Here is a 19,350-nt window from a genome sequence, read left to right on the forward strand (position 1 = left end):
CGAGATTTAAACTATCGTTCGGTTAAAATTTAAAAAAAACTGCTTTATAAGAGGCACTCTCAAGTTTATAACTTTATGAGTGAAATATCCGAGGAATAATTAAACACAATTCAACGTGGGACGAAGTAACACGTGAGACATTGTAGAAATACTTATCACAATATGCTCGGATTTAAATATCGATTTTCGAGAGAAATAAACGATTGAAAATGTTAGAAAACGAAGGGATACTTAGATTGAAGAATAAGTTAACTAAATGAAACGTTTTTACTACATGAAATAACGCAATAACATCGATGGAGATGGATTTTCAGAAACATATCAGCTTACCTTCTTCACAATTCTACAGCGATGGCGGAAAAGGGGGAAATAAGCAAGAGTAACAGGAAGAAAAGAAAGAGTTACCTCAAGGGAGGTAATAGGAAATTCTAGGCGTGTACACATGCACTCCCTCCCTCTCTCTGTATATATATATATATATATATATATATATATATATATATATATATATATATATATATATATTCTTTTATTCTTTTACTTGTTTCAGTCATTTGACTGCAGCCATGCTGGAGCACCGCTAAGAAGGGCTTTTAATCGAACAAATCAATCCTAGGACTTATTTTTAAAGCCTAGTACTTATTCTATCGCTTGCTTTTGCTGAACCTCTAGCTTACGAGGACGTAAACACACTAACATCGGTTGTCAATCGGTGATGGGAACACACACACACAAATCTTTGGGTGCAGATCCAGGGCCTCCCGAGACCGACAGATTCCTACTACTATATATATATATATACGATGGGCTTCTTTCAGTTTCCGTCTGCTAAATCTAATCGTAAGTAGATTTTGTCGGCCCCGGGCTATAGAAGGCACTTGCCCGAGGTGGGACAGAATCCAGAACCTTGTGGGCCGGAAGCAAGTTCCTTCTCACACAACCATATTATAGAGATGTACTTTAATTGCAGCTACTTTGATCTGAGATTGAGTTATGAAACTAAAACGGTTGCAGCGTGGAATACACTCGTTAGCCATTGCAAATCACACAAAGACTGTTAACTTAACTTATATAAATCAACATTCATTTTCCATGCTGGCATGGGTTGGACAGTTTGACCAGAACTGGCAAACAGTAGAGCTGCATCAGGTTCCAGTCTGATTTGGCACAGTTTCTATGGCTGGATGCCCTTCCAAATGCCAACCACCTAGCAGAGTGTGATGGGTGTTTTTTACGTGGCACCGGCATGGGACTCTTATAGGCAAAAACCCCTTCATCTAGGCATTAGCACATCTGTTGTGGTGGGCAGGTCTCCTTGTATACAGCAAAGCACCAGATAACCTTTTTAAGGCTCAGTGTCCTGAGACCAGCCTTTAATGCTTTGTCCTATGTCTTGGGTCTCCCATTTCCACTAGTTCTATCCACTTCTTTATGCAGCTGTTTCCATCCATCCACATCACATGACCAAACCAGCACAGTCTTCTCTCTTGCACACAGCATCTAATTCCTCTTGTGCCTAACTTCTCTCTCAATATACTAACACTCTGTCACACTTGTACACTGACTTTGTACATCCAATGGAGCATACTAACTTCATTCCTCTCTTGGCTTCACATGTCCTCTCTATTCAGGGCCTGCATCTCACTACTATGTAGAATTGCTATATACATGCATTTTCCTTCCATTCAGAAAGAACTCAGAATGGCCAGTGACATATACTCGAACACCATAGACTAATATGGGTATATTAGATACCATACAACATTTGATTTATTAAAATTATCCCTGCCTCTAGGGATGCGTCACAATACACATACATACACATAAATATATGGTTGGCCTTTGTGCCCTTGGTCAAGGTATTTGGACAGACACTTAACCACCTTTGCTGTCTGGACTGTATCCAGAAGCAGATACCTAGCCCCAAGTACACTCACCACCTCTCCACTTATAGATGTGTCACAAAAGAAAGGTGAGTCAATAAGTTTGCCCAGAGTTTGCCAGTTGTCGGTTATATATAACCAGACACCTTTTGTTGATTTGGCAAAGCTTTTGACAGGGTACCACACCCAGCAGTTTGTTGGTCATTGAGGAAACTAGATGTAAATAAATGGCTTGTGAGGGCTGTACATGGTTTTGGCAAGCAACAACAAGGATTTCAGCAACTAATGTAGCATGAAGGGAGGAGTCCTCACCCCCCGTCCTCCTGTTCATCATTGTACCAGAGGTCATCACAGATGAGTTTAAGACTGGTGGTCAATGGCAACTCCTATCGGCTGATGATAAAGCGCTCATAACTGACTCTATAGAGGAATTCATCATCATCATCATCGTTTAACGTCCGCTTTCCATGCTGGCATGGGTTGGACGGTTTGACTGGGGACTGGCAAGCCAGAAGGCTGCACCAGTCTCCAATCTAATCTAGCAATGTTTCTACTGCTGGATGCCCTTCCTAATGCCAACCACTCCAAGGGTGTAATGGGTGCTTTTTATGTGCCACTGGTGTGGGAGCCAGTCAGGCGGCACTGGCATCAGCCATGCTCAGATGGTGCTTTTTATGTGCTATCGGCACAGGGGCCAGTTGGGGCAGGGATAGGGGTAGGGGTGGCATTGACCACGTTCAGAAGGTGTTTTTTACGTGTCACCAGCATAGGGAGCCAGTCAGGTGGCACTGGCAACGGCCACAACTACAATTTCCATTTTTAATTGTGATTTGATTTTTGATTTTGAATTAGAGATGAAATTCTGAACATGGAAACTTAATCTAGAACTGAAAGGTCTTAAAGCAAACTTAGCAAAGGCAAAGGCTTTAGTAAATGAGGTATCCTTAGGAGGTGGCAGTGCCCACTTTGAGAACCTATGCCTTAGAGCAAAGGTAGATTGCTTGATGTGTTAGAACTGCAGTGATGTACAGTGGTGAATGCAGAGGATTTGAGAAGATGAAGCAAGCATGCTGTGCTGGATGTGCAATGTAAATGCAGATGAAAGAGGTAGCATAAATATGGTGTGAGAAAATTGGACAAAAGTGGAACCAGGTGTAGTGTGCAAAAATGAAGATTGCGCTGGTGTGTATATGTAAAGCATGTGGCAGTCCTTAAAAGTGGATGGGACTTAATAAAGAGGAAGGCTTGGGTGGACATGGGACGTGGGGTGTGGCAGTGAAGACTGGTCACAAGACCTTGAATCTCACAGAGGAGATGACAGAGGACTGAGATGGCTAACAATATGCTGTTCTTGAGAAGACCTACCAACATTAGCATTACTGAGCTCAAACAGAGATGTGTGTGTGTGGAGGGGTGCACATTTGGGTCCTCTGTCCAGTTCCCTACAAAAGCTCACGCATTTTAGAGGAGAGGGGCAAGCTGTAAATTGGAGATGCAGAGTCAAAGTGAACTATGAAGGTATAAGGTGGGTAGGAATGAGTGGGGGGTGGGGTTCAGGGATGAGTGGGAGGGGGGTGTAAGGGATGTCTGGTGCAGACAGCAAAATAAAGATGATGACAGTGTAAATAGGGGGATGAAAGAAAGAGAGAGAGAGAGGTGACATGCAGTTGGGTAGGTTAAGGGAGAGAGAGAGAGAGAGAGATGGGCAGAGGCATAGATATGAAGAAGGGTGTTGTATGGAAGTGAGGGTGTATAATTTGGTGCCCAGAAGTTATCAACATGCCGGATTTCTATGGAGTGACCTTCTCTTTGATAAGCAACTAAAGAGCTGAAGGGCTGCCTCTGTCATGGGGCCTGTTGAGGGCGGGGTCTCTGAGTGACCTTCTTCCAGAGCTAATTCTATGACATGCTAATTAACCCATAGTCTGAGACAGGAGTGAGGTCTTGCCTGCAACCATTTGCCAGGCATGAGACAACAGTGAGACTCTCGTTGGCAGCGACTCTTTAAGCAGGAGAATTAAGACATTCTTTCTCTTTCTTCCTTCTTGCTTACGCTGAGAAACACTGCAAAACTGGCAGCTCACAGAGGATTCTTATCCCACTCTAACTTCACCTGTTATCTCCAGAGGTATTGAACCTCATGTGTGCAGAGCTATAACGAACCATACGCTGCCATAAAGATGGTCACAGAGAACGAACAGCATGAACGAGAACTCAAAATAAATTAATAACTGAATTGTACTCCACTTGTGAACTTCTTCTTCATGTTCCAGATCCTTAAGACTACAAAAATAATTATAATGGGAGGAGATACTCCACAGGTATTATAAACCCTCAATTCCATTATAACCTTTTTTGGATATTGGATTTCATTGGTTGATGTTTCCAACTTCAGTGAATAATTTGGAAAGATGTATTTAAAACTTGGTCATATTCTTCAAAATAAAAAGAAAAACATCCAGTTAAGGACCAGTAACGTATTCAGAGTTAAAACATTTGTATTTCATTTAATTGTTTCTTATCCAAAGACTACATCTGATCTCTTTTCTCTGCTACTCTGGAGAATCTTAAACACATGTCTCCTTCCTCTATCATGATTCAGATTCTATTCTCTTCCAATCGCTGCTATTGTCTGCTTAAAGAGTAAACTTCTACATGGAACCGCATAGATCTGCAGACGATGGCAACAGGTTCTCAGTCAGATCTCTTCCTATTGTTTCTAAAATCATGAAAGATGTATTTAGCAACTAATGTAGACACATTGTTTACGACCATCTCGTGTTTCAGACAAAGCGCATCGAAGACTACATTATTCTATGTATCTATTTTAAAAGGGAGGTGGTGCTGTTATTTCTAGCGCATGAGGCGCCCTCCAAGAAGCTTCCTCGGTGAAATAGGGAACGAGAAGAGGCTTGCATAATTGTGATAACACACTCGATATTTTCATTATAAGGAATTTATTTATTCTTTGCCCAGTCGATTCCACGAAATGGTCATCGTCCAAATCTCGGGTACGACGCCATCAAGAGTATAACTTCTAGTACGGTCATCCATAGAAAACGAAGACATACCATTAGTTCTCTGCTGTGACGCAGGTCAAATAAAATCTATAATAATGACAATAAGTGTATTTAAAGGATGTACCTCAAAAAGATCATGTTGAAATTCGATATTTTGAATTGTTACTAGTTCCAAATTATAATTTTTTTTTTTTTGCAAATGATTAATATATTTTATCATCATTTAATTTTTTTCAGAAAATGACATTTTTTTTCTTTTGCTTCCACATAGAATAGAAAAAATTATAAATTTTATAATTTAACGCGAATTAATTTAGCAAAATCATTTAAGAAAAATACTATTTATAACTCAAATTGGCTTCCATACATAATGTCACGTGATAGCTGTATGTGTGACACGATGAGTTCTGTTTCGTCACTTCCTGTTTATGGAAAATAAATAAATCTGAAAGCGGAAGTGACACTTAGGCGTCATTATTGTTGACTTTGAGAACAAAGTTATTATTAACATTTATTAGAGGAAGACAAGACAAGACCAAACCCAGAAGATTATTTACTTAATTATATATATCTATATAACAGAAACAGCAACTGGTATTTTATGGGATCAGAACCGAACGGTTATCGGAAATGGCATAAATTTAATTGATGAATCGATTTCAAGTAAGGAAGTGGTGTCTCACCAAAACACCGTCTTGTTGAAGCAACATCCGTGTAGGTATAACATAGCACATATTATTACATTATTACACATCGTATTTTCCATATTATCTACTGGCTTTATATGTATAGGTGTATATATATATAAGAAACAGTGTTTATATCTCTTTCTTTCTTTATATCTTTGCTCTCTTATTGAGAGGACAAATTAGAAATCTTCCTCTTAAAGGAAGTATTTTTTTCTTCTTTAAAAAGAGATATATAAATCTGATTTATATTCTGTTTTTATTTGCAGTTTTCTTCCGAGTGTGGAGAATAGAATTGGAAAACTTCCGCTCGTCCGGAAACTTGGAATTTACTGGAAAGGAAATTATCGTTTACCGACGACCTTTATTTTTTCTGTTCCCCCTCGAAAAAACAAAACAACAATATATATATACATATATATATATAAATATATATATATATATATATATATATATATATATATATTCGCAACACCAAGAACTATTAACTTTCTGTAATTGGTTACCTGATATTGTGAGAAAATGTCTACACCTGCTCGTCGTCGTTTAATGAGAGATTTTATGAGACTGCAAGACGACCCACCCGCCGGAGTTAGTGGAGCGCCGACCGATAACAACATCATGTTGTGGAATGCAGTGATTTTCGGCCCGACAGACACACCATTTGAGGACGGTACCTTCAAACTGACCATCAAATTCACAGAGGAATACCCGAACAAACCACCGGCCGTACGTTTCTCTTCTAAAATGTTCCACCCTAATATCTATGCTGACGGCAGCATCTGCTTGGACATTCTCCAGAACCGATGGAGTCCTACATACGATGTGTCTTCTATACTGACTTCTATTCAGTCGTTGTTAGACGAACCCAACCCAAACAGTCCTGCCAATAACCTGGCCGCCCAACTCTATCAGGAAAACCGACGGGAGTATGAGAAACGAGTAAAAGCCATCGTGGAAGAGAGCTGGATTTACCAAGGCAACGGAGCTACTTCGTCGGAGTAATAATAATGATAATAATATTAATAATGAACACTTGTGTGTCTTGGTTGCATTCTTGTCCAACATTGAATGTTAGATAAATTCATTCTCTCTACTGACTTTCGGGTTCGTTCTCTCTGAATCCTGCCACGTAACACAAAAACCACACATATATATATAAAAAAAAGCACAAATACAAAAAGAAAACAGAAAAATCCGAAGAAAACAATTCATAAAAAAAACAAAGAAGATTTCATCTTTTATCATTTATTTTTCCAAGTTCCAAAAAATCTGGTTGTTACAAAATGAAAAACTTGCCAACATACAAACTTAGTCAACACTATCACACACACACACACACACACAGAGCATTTATTTCAAAAACATATCTATACACTTCTAAATTGCATCATCAATATGTTGGTTTTATTTCAAATGACTGGGTGTGTGTGGGATGTGGGAGTGGTGAGTAAGTAATGTATTTGACAAGATTCTTCCCTCTTTTATTGTTGTTATTGTCACTAACACTTGGTTATCTTCAGCATTTTATCTAGTCTTCAACCTGCTCAATTAGTCAGCCCTCGTACCATAGATGAAGAACTAAGAACAAGCCTTTAAATGGTCAGTCAGTTCTCTTGCCACAGATAGAGGAGTTATAAGCCCCGATCTGCTCGGTCCAGTCTGTTCTCTAAACAGGAGTTTGAGACTCATTAACAGTACATGCCAAAGACAAAGGAGTTAAACAGTCATCCACATTTAGACAATACTCTCACTATTGATTAAGTTAATATAGACCCTGACATTTTAGGACAATACTCTCGACACAATTTGAAGAGCAAGGGTCAGCTTGGACGTACTCAGGTCCAAGAATGCTCTCTGCAGACTGTAGAGTTATGCAGGCCGTGTTTATTTAGACAATAGTCTCATCTGAAAGCAAAGGGTTAGATAAACTCTGACTTGCTCATTTAGACAATAGTCTCACTATAGACCGAAGAGTTAGATGAAACCCTGACATAGGTATTACTCTCACCACAGACTGCAAAACCTCAAAGAAAAACTTTATATCAAGAAAGAATCTTTTTCTGTATTTGTTTCATTGAAAAGTAATTACAATTTTTCATTCAGGTAACGCAACTCAGCTGTTTATTTTTTGTTTTATTATCTTCACCATCTAAATATCTACACACACACACACGTGTGCGTGTAGTTTGCTGTTCTGCTCAGGTAAAATCACTGAAAAAAACGTATTCCATTCAGTGAGAGAGAAATGTCATTTAATGTACACAGTATAAAGATGGGAGCTACAAATAGGTTCTTGCATTGGAGACATGGGTCTAAGCAGGTTTTTTTGTCTCCAAGTATATTCTAAAAGCCTGCAAAGACCCACATCTCCAGTGTAAGGAACCATTAGTTGCTCGTATCTTTATACTGTGTGCATATACACATGTCATCATCATCATTTAATGTCTGCTTTCCATGGGTTGGATGGTTTGACAGTCTATTTTGGTATGGTTTTTATGGTTGGATGCCCTCCATAATACCAACCTCTCCACAGAGTGGACTGAATTCTTTTTATGTGGCACCAGCATAGGTGAGGTTAGTTTTGGCTTGGTTATTTTTGCAGCTGGATACCTTTTACAAATGCCTGCCACTTTACAGTGTGGACTGGATGCTTTTCACATGGCACCAGCACTGACTGGCAGGGTCACCAAGTAATTTGCAAGACACAGATCCTTTGAGAGGGTGGGGTCTTGTGTCTGGTGATGAAAGGTTAGTGTGACAGAGAGGGAGAAACAGGTGTGTTGCTGCAGAGAAGAGGCATGGTTACCTGGTAAGAGAGAGCGATAAAGAGTGATCATGATTGAGGCCAGTAATAGGTGTGTTGCTGTAGAAGAGATACATGGATAACTGGTCAGAGGGATAGAGCAGGAGGAAGATGGTGGCAAAGTGCTAGGGCTTGCTCACAAGGGACAGGGATCAAAATATAAATAGGATAGTAGAGAAGAGCTAGGGAGAGATAAGTGGTGGCAAAGTGGAAGGGCATAACCCACAAGATATGGGGTCGGAATATGAATGGTAGGGTATTGGTAAGGTGCATGAGTAGAGACTTCACATGAATGTGGGGATAGGGGATGCAGTGATTGGTAAAACCTGAGCATTTAGACGGGGTGGGGGACAAGAGGATAGCAATGATAGAGTGAGCAGGGTGGGGACAGGAGAGCAAAAGATAGGGATAGACATAGGAGAGGAGAGATGTAAATTGGTTTGTTGGGGTTAGGTGTATATATATATGTAAATATACATAAATCTATAGCATCTCAAAGGGGATCATTAAATCCAAACTAGATCCTCTGTCAGCGCTCCTCTAAATATTGGTTAACAGAGTATTTCCAAATGGACAATTTTCTTTAAAAGAAAACATTTATACAGAGTGAAATTCCAAGTATACTAAATTAGTTGCAGAGAATAACATATATCCAAGAATGGAATTTATTACAATTAAATGTTAGTTACATGCGTTTTAACGATACCTGGTTGATATATTTTTTCATAAATTAAAGCATGATTTTGTAATGTTGGTTTCTAATTTTGACACAGAGCCAGCAATTCTGAGGGAGAGGTTAGGGGATTACATTGACCCGCCAGTATCTAACTGGTACTTGTTTTATCAACCTCAAAATGGTGAAAAGCAAAGTCATCCTCAGTGGAATTTGAACTCAGGACGTAAAGACATACAAAATATTGCCCAATTTGCTAATGATTCTGGCAGCTTTCTGCTTTGATTGGTTTTCTGATACGGCAACATTTTACTTGTAAACCCTGCAAATCTCATCAGACAAGGTTAAATTGTGATTGGTGTTGAATTTTGTCTGATGTGCATGGATCACATGTAATTTGTTGCATTATTATTAAACCATTTAGGTTTTTATTCCTGGAAAAATATATCAACATGAATTGTCGAAACTCACACAACTAAGGAATAAATGTAATACTTTTAGTTCCATTCTTGGACTTGAGATAAAAATGGCATTGTCTATGTTGTAAGAAGAGAGAAGTGGAGGTGCTGCTTTGGTGTGTGATCTACAAGGGAGATTACTTTATCCTGTTATGCTGATTTGAATAACAAAATCCATAAAAAGTAACCTAAAGTGATCTGCCTTTAAATTGTGGATCCCACACCAAAGTGGCAGCTTTCTTTTTCTTAAATGATGTGAATTTCGTGCTGGTTTCTTGTAAAAATGCAACTGCCTTCGTCTCGTTGCTGATCACATTGTAAAATTCTTTTGCCAGTATCTTATGGGGTTGTAGAAATTGAAAAGTAACCTAAAGTAATATCCCTTGTAGATCACATGCCACAGTAGCACCAAAATGAAATAATTTGTTTTTAATGAGGGAACTTAAAGTAGGGAAATAATGGTGTCTCGTGCACTGAAGATGTGAGTTCAAGTCCCATTGGCAGTTGTCACTTTTTTTTCTCCGAAACGACTTTTTAAAAAACTCTGTATTTACACAGTGTTATTTATAACTTCATCTAGTTTTGAGTTCCACTGTTGAAAATGAATAGAAAATGTGTGTGTGTGTCATGTGATTGACCAGACTATCGAATGTCGTTATACATCATTAGTTGCAATGCACTTTGTGTCATTTTAGCATTTAATTGATGCAACTCAGCAGCTGGGTTAGGCGAGCAAGCCACCATTGCCCCCTGATCAGGGGGCTAGGCCATCGTAGGGTGACACCTTTACAGCTGAGTGGACTGGAACAAGTGAGATGAAGTGTTTTGCTCAAGAACTCAATGTGCCACATGGTCTGGGAATTGAACCCATGGTCTAGTGGTCATGAGTGCAACATGCCTAACCACTGGGCCATGCAACTTCACTACACACACACACGTACTTTTAAAGACCTCTATACTGCCATACTTGAATGGGTTTGATAGGTCCTCCCTCTCCAGTTATTTGTTAGATTACTTTGTGAGGTTCAGCCTCCTAAAAATCAATTGTTACCACTTCTGTAAATGTATTCTGTTTCCTTCCACATGGATCTCCTGCCAATTCTTTATCCACCTCTTACAATCTATATATATCATCATCGTTTAACATCCATTTTCCATGCTGGCATGGGTTGGATGGTTTGACTGAGGTCTGGAAAGCCAGCGGCTGCACCAGGCGCCAGTATATGTTAATGTCTATACCAATGTATCCATGTCTCTTACTACATCTAATTCAGTTTTTCCCACAACTCATCCGAGTCTCATATATACACACTTAACATTACACATCCATCAGAGAATGCTTGCTTTGTGTCTCTCCAACTTTTGAACATCCTCTGCATGCCGTAGCCATGTCTTGTCACCAAGCAGCATCACAGTTCATGCACAAGCATTGTACAATCTCCCCTTTGCCTGAAGAGAAAATCTCTTTGTTACCAGTTGAGGTAATAGTTCCCTAACTTCACCCATCCTGTCCTTATTCTAGCTACTATATTTAAACATCACCCTCTTCCACCTGTAATTCTGTTGCCATGGTAACAGAATCTATTAACTTCTTCAGGCCCTGGGTTCTCCGACTCCAAGCTCTTCTTGTACATCTGCTGTATACAAGGACTTTATTTGCTCTCACTATGTCTACAATCCCACTATATTTCTTGTACACTCCTGGAACACATTGATTACATCCTCATCATTTAATGTCCCTTTTCTATGCTGGCTTGGGTTGGATGGTTTAATAGGTGTTGACCAGAGCTGCTCGGACTCCAGTTGTCTGTTTTGGCCAGGTTTCTATGGCTGGATGCCCTTCCTAATATGCCGATGATTAATAGAGTGTGGACTGGGTGCTTTTAATGTGGCATTGGCATGAGTGCTTTCATGTGGCATTGGTGAGGGTGCTATTACTGAGCATCAGCACCCATGAGCCTGCAACACTAGGATCTCTGAGCTGAGGACATGCCTGGATGTATGGATAGCCTTGATTTTATTTAGCTTGGTGTGTCTCCTTAAGCACAGCAAACTGCCAGGAATCTCCGTCTCTTCTCACCTCCTCTGTGAGGCCCACTGTCTGAAGATCCTTTCTCACCACGTCACCCCATGTGTTCCTGGGTCTCTCTCTTCCATAGGTTCCCTCCACAACTAGAGATCGGAACTTCTTGATGCATCTGTCCTCATCTCTATGCATCGTATGATCATACCTGATTTTTCTCTTAAACCACATTTACACTCTGTCGTGCATGCATGCTGACATTGCACATCCAGCGGAGCATGCTGTCTTCCTTTCTTTCAAGCCTTCACATGTCCCCCGTAGTGACAGCCCATGTCTCACTGCCATGTAGCATGGCTGTTTGTAGCTAATTATATTTTGTTTGGAATATCTTGACTGAGTTTGGTCTTTCCAGCTGCCCATCTAATCTACAGAAACTACATGAACAACCGAAACAGTTAAGGTTTACCATTGGACTACTTTGACTGTAATACTTCCCACTATGTATAGAGTTCTTCCCTGTTCCACAACCATGAATATCCTACATCATCATCATCATTGCCATTTAACATCTGCCTTCCATGCTGGTCCAGGTTTGATGGTTTGAGAGGAGCTGGCAAGCCAGAAGCCTGCACCAAGCTCCACTGTTTTGGCATGGATTCTACAGCTGGGTGTCCTTCCTAACACCAACTACATCACAGAGTGGACAGTACTTTTTACATGACATTAGCACTGGCAAGGGCTGGCATATATATACATATAAATATAAATATGTGAAGGTGCATGGCCCAGTGGTTAACGCATTGTGCTTGCAATCATGAGGTAGTGAGTTTGATTCCTGGACCGGGCTGTATGTTGTGTTCTTGAACAGGATACTTTATTTCACGTTGCTCCAGTTCACTCAGCTGTAGGAATGAGTTGTGACGTCACAGGTGCCAAGCTGTATCAGCTCCTTTGCCCTTCCCCTCGGTGGCATGGAGAGGGGAGGCTGGTATGTATGGGCGACTGCTTGTCTTCCATAAACAACCTTGCCAGGATTTGTGCCCCAGAGGGGAACTTTCAAGATTCTATCCCATGGTCATTCATGACCAGGTAGGGGGTTCTTAATATGTAGGCGAAGGTATGGCTGTGTGATAAGAAGCTTGCTTCCCAACCACATGGTTCCAGGTTCAGTCCCCTGTGTGGTACCTTGGGCAAGTGTTTTGTACTACAGCCCCGGGCCAACCAAAGTCTTGTGAGTGGATTTGGTAGATGGAAACTGAAAGAAGCCCGTTGTGTATATATATATATATATGTCTGTGTTTGTCCCCCTACCGTCACTTGACAACCGATGTTGGTGTGCTTACGTCCCCATAACTTAGTGGTTCGGCAAAAGAGACCGATAGAATAAGTACTAGGCTTAGAAAGAATAAGTCTTGGGGTCGATTTGTTCGACTAAAGGTGGTGCTCCAGCATGGCCACAGTCAAATGACTGAAACAAGGAAGAGTAACCAAGATAGAGTTGGCTGGGGAAGAAGCATGTAGGAGAGAGATGAAGTCCAACTACCTCGAGGAATCGGTTCTGAGATTTCATCATCATTGTTTAATGTCTGTTTTCCATGCTGGCATGGGTTGGACGGTTTGACTGAGGTCTGGAAAGCTAGAAGGCTGCACCTAGGAAGAAAGCAGCGAATGTATACGGAAACAAGGATGGAAAAGAAAATGGAGAATGTTACACAAATACAAATATAACGACAAGATGAATTAAATTAAGCTGGCGCGTGTGGAAGTAAAGCCTTACGGCAGGGGTACAAGATTTCACAGGCACAGGGAGGAATATAGATGTTGCATGGACAGCGGCCAAACCAAGAAAGAAAGGTTAGGCTTCGCTGAACACTGGTCAGGTGAGGAGTGAAGAGAGATAGGTAGAGGCAGAGGGACAAGAAATAAGGAGGGGCGAGAAAAAATGACGGACAGAGTGAAGTGAAAAGAGGAGGGAAAGTGACGACAGGCTTCTTTCAGTTTCCATCTACCAAATCCACTCACAGAACTTGGTCAGAGTCTATAGGAGACAGGGTGGCACATAGTGGGACTGAACCCAGAACTATGTGGTTGGGAAGCAAGCTTCTTACCACACAACCACGCCTTCTTTTAATGTCCATCTTCCATGTTGGTGTAGTTTTGGATGGTTTGATAAGATCTGACAGGCCCAAAGACTGCATTGTACTCCATTGTCTGCTTTGCCATGGTTTCTATGGCTGGATGCCCTTCTTAACCCCAACCACTTTACAGTGTGTGTTCTGGGGGCTTTTTTCTTCTTCTGTTGTTGTAGCACCAGCACTAGTGAAGTGAGCATGCAGCTTGCAAAACTAAGATCCCTTTTGACAGAATGGGGCAGCAGTAGAAAGGGAAGCTGCTTTATGCTAAGGGATGATTGTACAGTACAAATGTTAACCTTTTAAATAAAGTAACAAAAGGGTTAAATGTCTAAAAAAAAGAAGAGGAAAGGGCAGTTGAGGAAATACTGTTTCATGTTGACCCAAGTGTACTTTGTTTGCACTGTGGCCCACCACCACAAGAATCTACAGGGGTCCACAAATAAACTGGACATGTCCATTCTACAGCAGTGCATTCCGATATGATTCTGTTATTCATCATATTGGTTGTCAGCCAAGGAAGGGTGTCATTATCATCATCATCATCAGAGGATGGAGTGACATGCCCTTGACCCTTTTAAGGACCTCCAACACTGGTGGGAAGAAGGACGTTATCCTTTGAGCTGGAACCACATCCAAATAGAATAATCTCCTCTACTGAAGGCAACTAAGGGCCAGGTGGTCGAGGCAGTGCACCGTTTATTGGTGACTCCCTTCTACTCTTGGTAGATGATGCCTTTCCCCTACTCAGGTGGCAACTCTCTGACCCCTGTGTCCCTTTGGGTACTCGTTGCTGGTAAGAGTTTTCTGGGTCTTTTAGTTGATTTTTTGTATGACTTGCAGAGGAAATGTTAAGTTTATTCTTTTGAGATGTCAGTTCCCCACCCCCACCAAACACTAGACCAACGTGAAAGGAAATGTTTTACTCAAGAGCACAGCATGCTGCCTTGTGCAGGAATTGAACCCATGGTCTGGTCATTGTGAGTGCAACACGCCTTCACCAGAAGGTGGTGGTGGTCTTACATGAAGCAATGATTTACCATTGATAGCTGAGAATCAGACTTGTTTGTCTGTCTGTGTGTCTATGTGTTTCATACACCTGCTTAATCATTACTGGACCCTGGGCCCTGCACCACCAAACAACATCATTGAAAGGTTGGGATGCTGACAAAAATGGTCCATGATCTTCTATTAGTTGTTGAACCAACTGACTATTTGTTTCAGCCTGTCTAATAACAGGTTCCATTTGTAATGGAAGCTTGAAATGTTGGCTCCACTGGAATGTAACAACAGATGTTAAAAACAAAATTGCTTCATGAGTGTAAGACAGGTTCATCATGTTTTGTATATGACACAGACATTAAACTGTTTGGAAGTGTAATGTAGAAGGAAGAATATAGAAGTCTGCTATTTTGGGCAAGTCTTGAAGATGGAGATGTTTTCTGATGTACCCATAAAGGATTCTGCTAGAGATATTAAACTTTTCCTCTTCTTCACAGGAAACCAAATATATTTTCATTTTTAACAACTAATAAAACCTACAAATTGTCCAACACAGACCCTCATTAGTTCCCTGAAATCTCCAGTCTACTTTCATATTTTAAAGACAGAACTCACAATTGGAAAAAAACAAAACAAATAAAACAGACACAGATAACATCAAAGTTATGGAATATAGAATGTGAGGAAACATCAAAGTTAGAACTGTGAAGAGACGCATCGAATGTTTTATCATCTTTACTTTGGCATTCTGAGTTTAAGTCCCTCTAATGCTCGACTAAAGGCAGTGCTCCAGCATGGCCACAGTCGAATAACTGAAACAAAAGAAATAAAAAAAAGAAAAGTATATCATTGCATGGGACCTTGGGCAAGTGTCTTCTCTATAGCTCTGGGCTGACCAAAGCCTTGCAAGTGGATTTGAGAGATGGAAACTGAAAGAAGCCCATGATCTATTTATGTATGTGTGTGAACATGTGCATATTTTTGTTTCCCTGTCTTGGCAACATGTGGTAGTTGTAAGTGAGTGTCACTGTCATAAAAGCAGTGTCATTCTCTATATTCTACGAGAATATGTCTGGTCACATGACCTTGTGTGGAAACAGGTGAGAGTTGGCAACAGGGAGTGCATCAGTTTTGGTAAGTAGGAAGGTACCGGATTCTCCAAGACTAGTTAGATCAGCTGATATAGCGATGCATCTTAAATGCCTGTGAGGAACAACTTGCAAGAAAAGAAATGCATTTTTCACTCTTGTTTTTCCAGGCTCACATGGGTTTTGAAGAATATGCCATCAAAGCCTTGTTTTACAGTTGGATACCCTTCCTGTCACTAACCCTTACCATACAAACACACATGCACATACTTATATAGGATTATCCTCATCATCATTTTAATGTGCACTTTTCTGTGCTTGCATGGTTCAAATGAAATTTGTTGATGCAGATTTTTCATGGTCACCCCCCCCATCTCCGATTGTCATCTGTTTTCAAGCAAGATAATATTTCCCTTTGGTGGGACATGCTTTCACACAAGACTGGAAATGGAAGTCAATGCTCACGTGATCTCAAGATGAGGATACAAACTCTCCCCATTCATATGCATACATATTTGATTACAGTGGATCCATAAAAGACCTCGCCATAAAGTGAAGAACACCACAATTGACAGAACAATGCAAATCAAGGCAGTTAATTAATCCATTATCAAAGCATGAAATGCACCAAAGAAGGGAGATTAACTGTTGTTTGATATTCTGCAATTCTAATAATATCCCAAAATGAATGGAATCTCAAGCGTGACATAAAAACATCATAATCAAAACAGACAAATGGATTAACGAGCACTGCTTTCAGTTGTTTCATTGATGTTCTGTAGATTAATCAACATATCACAGCTCCCTGATTGTACTATGCTTGTACTATTCTCCTCACGAAACATCATCATCATCATCATTGTTTAAAGTCCGCCTTCCACGATGGCCTGGGTTGGATGGTTTGACAGGAGCTGGCCAGGCAGAAGACTGTACCAGACTTCTGTCACTGTTTTGGCAGGATTTTTAAAGCTGGATGCCCTTCCAAATACCAACCACTATACAGTGTGGACTGGGTGCTTTTAAGTAGCACCTGCACTGACAGGGTCACCAAGTACTTGCAAGACAAGAAAAAAAAACTTTCAAGAGGGGTGGGGTCGTTAGAGGAGGTGATCTTGTGTTGGATGATGAAAAGGTTCAAGTGAGACAGAGAGGCAGAAACAGGTGTCTTGCTGTAGAAGAAGTACAAAGACACTTAAAAAGTTACCTCCTTGTTCCATGTATTTCTTCATGTGTTCCTGTCAAATGAGAATACAGCCTTCTCAGTAGAGTCACAGATGATGGCTCCACAACTTATCCATTTATAATGATTATTCTTTTGCCTTCTTTTTGTTGAATCGCTAAGTTATGGGTTGTAAACAAACCACCAATTGTCAAATAGCGAGTGGAGAGACAAACGCAAAGATATGCAGTTTTACACACACACAAACACACGTACGAAAAAGAAATAAAGTTAATTCAAAATACTTTGTTTTCAAGGGAGCTAACTCCCACTAACGCTACTTAGAGTTACTTCCCATGCATAGCTAACGCGACTATTGTGCTTGACGATCTTATAAGTCTTCAATGATCGACTGATGATGGCAAAAACAATCCGGCTGTGACCATCTAATCTAATCTGTTCTTTTCTTACGGAGGACTTCTGCCTATGGTTTCAAACAGATATCGTTGCTATTTCTAGCAGGTCCCGGGACCATTCATGATTCCACGAATGTGTTACGGTTGGTGACTAAACCTAAACAGCGTATATCTATCCAATCAACAGGAAATGTCTAACTTGCAAAGTAATACTTTAGATTTGAAAGCAGATCTGCTGCTGCTGCTGATGATGATGATGTCGGTGATTTGTAAATGAGGGGAAAATTTTAAAGAAAACAGTTTTTCTCTCGCAACACAATTTTAGAAAATGAAAAAGTATATTGATGTGAGCAGGGTTTGATGTAACCTTAAACTAGGATTCCCGCCGTTGTTCAACCGAATATGCTACTCCACTGGCCCCATTGATATTAATTCTTTTATGAGCTCCAAGGGTGGCGGATGTATTATAGAAAGATGACAAATGGAAATAAACTAATAATGATTTGAATTTTGGTTGAATTCCAGCAGTTTTGAGGGGAGGGGCTAATTGATTAGTTATCACATTCTATCAACCCCGAATGGATGAAAGGTAAAGTTGACCTAGGCAGAATTTGAACACGGAACGTAAAGAGATGAAAGAAACGCTCCTAAGTATTTTCTCAGACGCTCTGAAGATTCTGTCCGCAGTTTTTTGAGGGGAGGGGTTAGTCACTTACAACGACCCCAGTACTTGACTGGCATTTTATTTTGTCGAACCCAAAAGATAAAAAGATGGAAGGCAAAGTTGAGCTCGGCGGGGTTTGAACTCAGAATGAGGGACCGGAGGAAATGGAAGCTGTGCATTTTGTGCGACGTGCTAACGATTCTCTTGCCTTAAATTATAATAACAAAATCGTAAGGAAAGACGTGTGTGTGTGAAAAAGAGGGAGCCGCCTGAATCAATGAAAGAGCCCTTCAACTGCCACCACACCCACCTATACACATAGGCGTGGTTGTGTGGTTAGCAGCTTGCATACCAATCACATGGTTCCGGGTTCAGTCCCACTGTGTGGCACCTTGGGCAAGTGTCTTCTACTATAGCCTTGGGCCGACCAAAGCCTTGTGAGTGAATTTGGTTGACAGAAATTGAAAGAAGCCTGTCGTATACACACACACACACACACACACACACACACATATATGTATATAATATTGAAGGGTAATTAGAAATATTAGAAATTTCCTCTACCAGTGGCCTAACGTGTAAAAATTTAGTCCAAATGACTTTATATTATTCATATATATACAGTGTATACTTAAACACATAAGAAGTAACCATCATAGGATTCCCTCACGCTAGAAAGAACAGTTTTGAACTTAGCTGTTCTTTCTAGCGTGAGGGAATCCTATGATGAATACCGCTTATGTGTTTAAAAATGTACACTGTATATTTTTTGTACGAGTTACCTTTCGTCTTTAGTCGTTATATCACTGAAAATTTATTGATGCTTCCGATCTATGAGCTAATAATAATAACAATAGTTTCAAATCTTGGTACAAGGCCGGCACCACAGATATGAGAGTATTGTGACTTTCTGGTGGATGTTTTCTTGGCATTGGTTCCCTGTGCATAGGAACAAGTTTTGACTGGCTATAGGTATCGTGACGTCACTTTATTTTGATAAAGAACCTGTTTTGGTCAAATTTAGCGTTCTGCTTGGGTGACTTCCTGTAGGGACACGGTCGTTAATTTTTGGCTAATGATCATCAACCGTTCCGGTTGGTTGATTCCCTTAAGGAGTCACTGTTTGTTTTTTTTTCTGAGGCTCTGGTTCTGATCGAAGGAAAAGTTTCATTGGTCTAGTGAAAGGTGACGTCACACAAATGGTGTTTGAGAAGGTATATGATGTTATTGTATAGTAATTTAGAGTTCAGGTTTCGAAACCCTGGGGAAGGAAGGGGCTGTTGCTAAAGTTTTCGAATTATGTGTTGTATCTGATAACTTTTTGTGGAGAAATTGAGTTT

At 40.4% G+C, this 19,350-nt stretch overlaps 2 protein-coding genes across 3 annotated transcripts in view; one reads left to right on the forward strand and one right to left on the reverse strand.

The window, feature by feature from the left end:
- The window catches only part of LOC106879623 (uncharacterized), a 28,515-nt gene extending 28,060 nt beyond the window's left edge, over positions 1–455 (reverse strand). The window contains exon 1 of the mRNA XM_014929282.3: positions 331–455. The gene's annotated coding sequence lies outside the window, so the exon portion shown is untranslated. The remainder of the gene's footprint in view (positions 1–330) is intronic.
- A 4,873-nt stretch (positions 456–5,328) lies between these two features.
- On the forward strand, positions 5,329–7,704 carry LOC149135865 (ubiquitin-conjugating enzyme E2 A). Of its 2 annotated transcripts, none has more exons than XM_089350166.1 (2): positions 5,329–5,621; positions 5,859–7,704. In XM_089350166.1, the coding sequence occupies exon 2, from the start codon at positions 6,112–6,114 to the stop codon at positions 6,592–6,594; it is 483 nt and encodes a 160-aa protein (XP_089206292.1). In that variant the 5' UTR covers positions 5,329–5,621; positions 5,859–6,111; the 3' UTR covers positions 6,595–7,704. The 2 variants fall into 2 exon arrangements, with proteins under 2 accessions (XP_089206292.1, XP_089206291.1); XM_089350165.1 differs by having other exon boundaries at positions 5,329–5,617.
- Positions 7,705–19,350: the final 11,646 nt, after the last annotated feature.

The sequence above is a fragment of the Octopus bimaculoides genome, chromosome 4 (genome assembly GCF_046866305.1).
Source record: "Octopus bimaculoides isolate indiv1 chromosome 4, ASM4686630v1, whole genome shotgun sequence".
Taxonomy (NCBI): Eukaryota; Metazoa; Mollusca; class Cephalopoda; order Octopoda; family Octopodidae; genus Octopus; species Octopus bimaculoides.

Excerpts from the sequence above, each read along its gene's own strand:
- LOC149135865 (XM_089350166.1), top strand. The coding sequence starts at position 6,112 with ATGTCTACACCTGCTCGTCGTCGTTTAATGAGAGATTTTATGAGACTG.